The following is a 3,521-nucleotide window of genomic DNA, read 5'->3' on the forward strand; positions in this document are numbered from 1 at the left end:
GTCGAGGAGCTGTAAACGTGTCCGTGGGGGCTGGGGGAAGGGGGTTGGCTTAGGAAGTATCCGATGATTTTTTTCCAGATAGATTTCCAGGATGAGTTCAGCCGAGCGGCTCTGCTGTGAGCGGTGGGGCTTGTCAGGAGGGTGTTTGGAGCAAGGATTAACATCCCTTCACCTTTCCCGTTGTTCTGTGAAGCTGGAGTGTCAGCCTGTGGGTGTTGTGTCATGTTTCCCAGCTCTCAAGTGGGGAAACTGAGGCAGAAGGGTACAATTGCATTGGCTGAGAGTGTGCCTTTGACTGGAATGGTGACCCAGAGAGCCCCAGGGTCTGACCTCCAGCAGGGCTGGTCCCCAGTGAGATGAGCTGGGATTGAACAAGAGGCCAGTCTTGCATCACAAACAGCTCAAGTATTGGGGGTATCCAGACCCCATGGGCTGGGCTTGGCCTTTGGTGGTGTCTCTGCAGCTCCCTCAAAGCAAGAGCAGCTTCTCAGGGGGGTTGCTATGGCCTCCTGCCACATTTTCTCTAAAAAACCCTTTTTTTTTTTTTCTCCATCTTCCCCATCTGCATCTTAATCACATGAAATAAATACCCAGTTTCTTCCAAGATGGCTGGAAGGCTGCCCAGAACCTCTACCCCTTCATTGAGAAGCTCGCCATGTCCCTCCACACGGTAAGTCACCCTCCTGCCATCCAGTACCGCTGAGACGTGTCCCCCGAGATGCCACCACCCCCTGGGCCAGCCCCTGAGACCGCCTGCGTTCAGTGCAGCAGTGGGGGCAGCTCCCTCCTTTCCAGCTTCACCAAGCGCAAGAGGAGGAGGTGAAGCAGCTCACGCAGACCCGCGATTCTCTCCGCAGCCTCCTGCAGCTGGAGAACAAAGAGGTGAGACCTAGGATGGGCCGCGGAGAGCTGAGAGCCGGGGTCAGGAGGGTGCTGGGTGTTAAGGAAGGACTGAGTGTCCCAGGGTGAGCTTGGGGATGGGGAGCTGGGGACTAAAGGGGACATCATGGAGCAGAGCAGATCTGGGAGATGCTGGAGGGGGCGAGGCTCTCTGGCATCTTGCTGCACCCGTGTAACAACGAGGTCACCTGGGGGTGACCTCTCTCTCACTTTGCTTTTCAAATGTTTTTTTTTTTTTTTCTTCCCCCTGGTGAGCTCAGGAAAACCTGAGCAGGAAGAACTCTGGTAGCGGCTACAGCATCCACCAGCACCAAGGGAACAAGCAGTACGGGACAGAGAAGTCGGGATTTCTGTACAAGAAGAGCGATGGGTGAGGATGGGTGTCACTTGCCCAGGGAGCAGCCAGCTCCAGATGTTGCTGTGGGCTGGGAGAGCACTGTGCTCATGGGAGACCCCAGAGCTGGAACGTCCTGAGGTAGAACTGGTTGGGTGAGGTCTCTGGTCGCTGTTAGACAGGTTTTTGGGTACAGTTGGTCCTGTCTGGTCTTAAGCATCCATCAGCACCTGGAGAATGGGATTTTTCCCCAGGGTGGAGGAGACCTGAGCGCTGACGGTAGGGGACTGGTGGGTGTCAACTGCAGCTGGGAAAAGAGGAAGTCTGGAGGTCATGCAGGGGACCTTTCCCCACAACGGTTTGGTGTCACCAGCCCATTTCATAGGCGAAGGCCCCCAGTATGCTCTGATACCCAGGGTGCTTTTCCCAGGATGCTCCCCTGGGCATCCCCTGGCTGAGGGTGGTGGCTGGTGCTCTCTGGGTGTAGTGGCTCTCCAGGAACAGCCGCCCAGTGCCAAGTTCGCTGTGAAGAGCTGTGAGCTGTGCAGCTGATGGGAGAGGAAGAAATCCGTTGTTTCTTGGACATGGAGGGAGAAAGGATCCTGTTGGGATCATTTAGAGTGAAAAAGGAAATCCTCAGGTCTTCACCTTCTCAGTGGACCTCTGAGTGATGGGCACCAGGTTCTGAGTGGGTGGCTCTGTGCTTCACTGAGCTAGGGCTGCCAGATATGTGGTGCTGTTGGCCAGCACAGTGTGTGGCCAGCCTGCTCAGCAGGGCTTCTTGTGCCCAGCGAGCTACAGGGAGCACAACCCCATGCACAGGGAGCCACCAGACCTTGCCCAGGGCTGCTCTGGATGGCTTGGGAGACGGATGGATGTGGGTGATCAGGGATGTGCAATGCGTCCTCACGCCTCCTCTTCCTCCTTCTCAGGATCCGCAAAGTGTGGCAGAAGAGGAAGTGTGGCGTGAAGTACGGCTGTCTGACCATCTCCCACAGCACGGTGAGGAGCAGTGGTGGGCTGCCGACCCTCGAAGTCGCCCGTTGAGCGTTGGCGTCCGTTGGATTTCAGGTTTAGCTTTGCCCACACTGGTCGCAGATCTGCCTGGCTTAAAATTTATCACGAGCTGGGGCTGGACGTGCTAAACGAGGTCCATCATGTTGGATAGGTGGCAGTGGGAGGGGACAGTGAGTTTGGCTGGACCTTGAGGTTCCAGACAAGGCCGCAGAGTTGGGAGGGAGGTGCTGCCCCCTAGCGGTGGAGGCTGCGCACTGCAGCGGGGACAAAGAGCACAGCTTAGGAACATCTCCAAGCCCCTGTTCTCCTGCAAAGGGTCAGGGAGAGTCCCAAGTGCCTGGTTGTCCCAAGTGCCTGGTTATCCCAAGAGGAACCATCTTGGCGTGGTTGTTGTCCCCCTGGAGTTGCTGCTGGAGGGTGATGCATGTCCCACCCCTTCCCGCTCCTTCAACCCTGCTGTCCTCACACCCTGCAGATAAACCGTCCCCCTGTCAAGCTGAACCTCCTCACCTGCCAAGTGCGGCCCCACGCCGAGGAGAAGAAATGCTTCGACCTGGTGACGCGTGAGTGCCTGCAGCGGAATGCCAGGGCTGGGGAGGGTGTTTGACCCTGAGGCAGCCGAGCTGTGGATGGGAGCAACCTTTCTGGAGGAACATACCCCAGGGCACGGCACCCAGGCACCCTGTGCCCTTTTGATCCAACTCTGGGGTCCTTTACGGAGGAAGGACCGATCTCCTCAAGGAGATCTAGCCAGCTCAAGACAAGGAGATCGTGAAAGCGCTTGGCTGAGGGAAGGGTGACATGCAGTGATTTATTTTTAGTTTAAAGCAGCCCCTTTGGAGCCCATTTCAGCTCCTTCTTGCTGTCCTGGGCACCCCCAAATCCCTCCCCTCACCTTCTCCTGCTCTTCCCATCCCTGCAGACAATAGGACGTACCACTTCCAAGCGGAGGACGAGCAGGAGTGCATTGTGTAAGTACCACAGCTCATCCCCACTCCTTGCAGTGGGGTAGTGCTTCATCCTGCTCTGCCTTCCCCATCCTCCTCCTCCTCATCCCCCACCCAGGTGGGTCTCGGTGCTGCAGAACAGCAAGGACGAAGCCCTGAGCAACGCCTTCAAGGGGGAACCCAACGGCGGCGGGGCGGCGGCGGCGACTGCGGGGCCCCGGGTAGGTCGGGGCTTGGCGTGTTGACCCTCCCCGGGTGCAGGTTGGAGGCTGTAGCATCCTGTGGGGCTGGGGATCGTGGTGCTGAGCCCCCTGTCACTCCCT

General features: G+C 57.7%; 1 protein-coding gene across 1 annotated transcript in view; it reads left to right on the plus strand.

The window, feature by feature from the left end:
• Nucleotides 1–3,521, plus strand: part of ASAP3 (ArfGAP with SH3 domain, ankyrin repeat and PH domain 3) — a gene marked incomplete at its 5' end in the record, with an annotated part of 12,141 nt that overhangs the window by 3,324 nt on the left and 5,296 nt on the right. Inside the window, 7 exons of the mRNA XM_010140915.1 lie at nt 595–670; nt 796–882; nt 1,161–1,270; nt 2,167–2,236; nt 2,727–2,814; nt 3,174–3,222; nt 3,317–3,419. Of these exons, the coding sequence (XP_010139217.1) occupies nt 595–670; nt 796–882; nt 1,161–1,270; nt 2,167–2,236; nt 2,727–2,814; nt 3,174–3,222; nt 3,317–3,419 (583 nt within the window). The remainder of the gene's footprint in view (nt 1–594; nt 671–795; nt 883–1,160; nt 1,271–2,166; nt 2,237–2,726; nt 2,815–3,173; nt 3,223–3,316; nt 3,420–3,521) is intronic.

Source organism: Buceros rhinoceros, unplaced genomic scaffold (assembly GCF_000710305.1).
Source record: "Buceros rhinoceros silvestris isolate BGI_N320 unplaced genomic scaffold, ASM71030v1 scaffold1768, whole genome shotgun sequence".
NCBI classification, from domain to species: Eukaryota; Metazoa; Chordata; class Aves; order Bucerotiformes; family Bucerotidae; genus Buceros; species Buceros rhinoceros.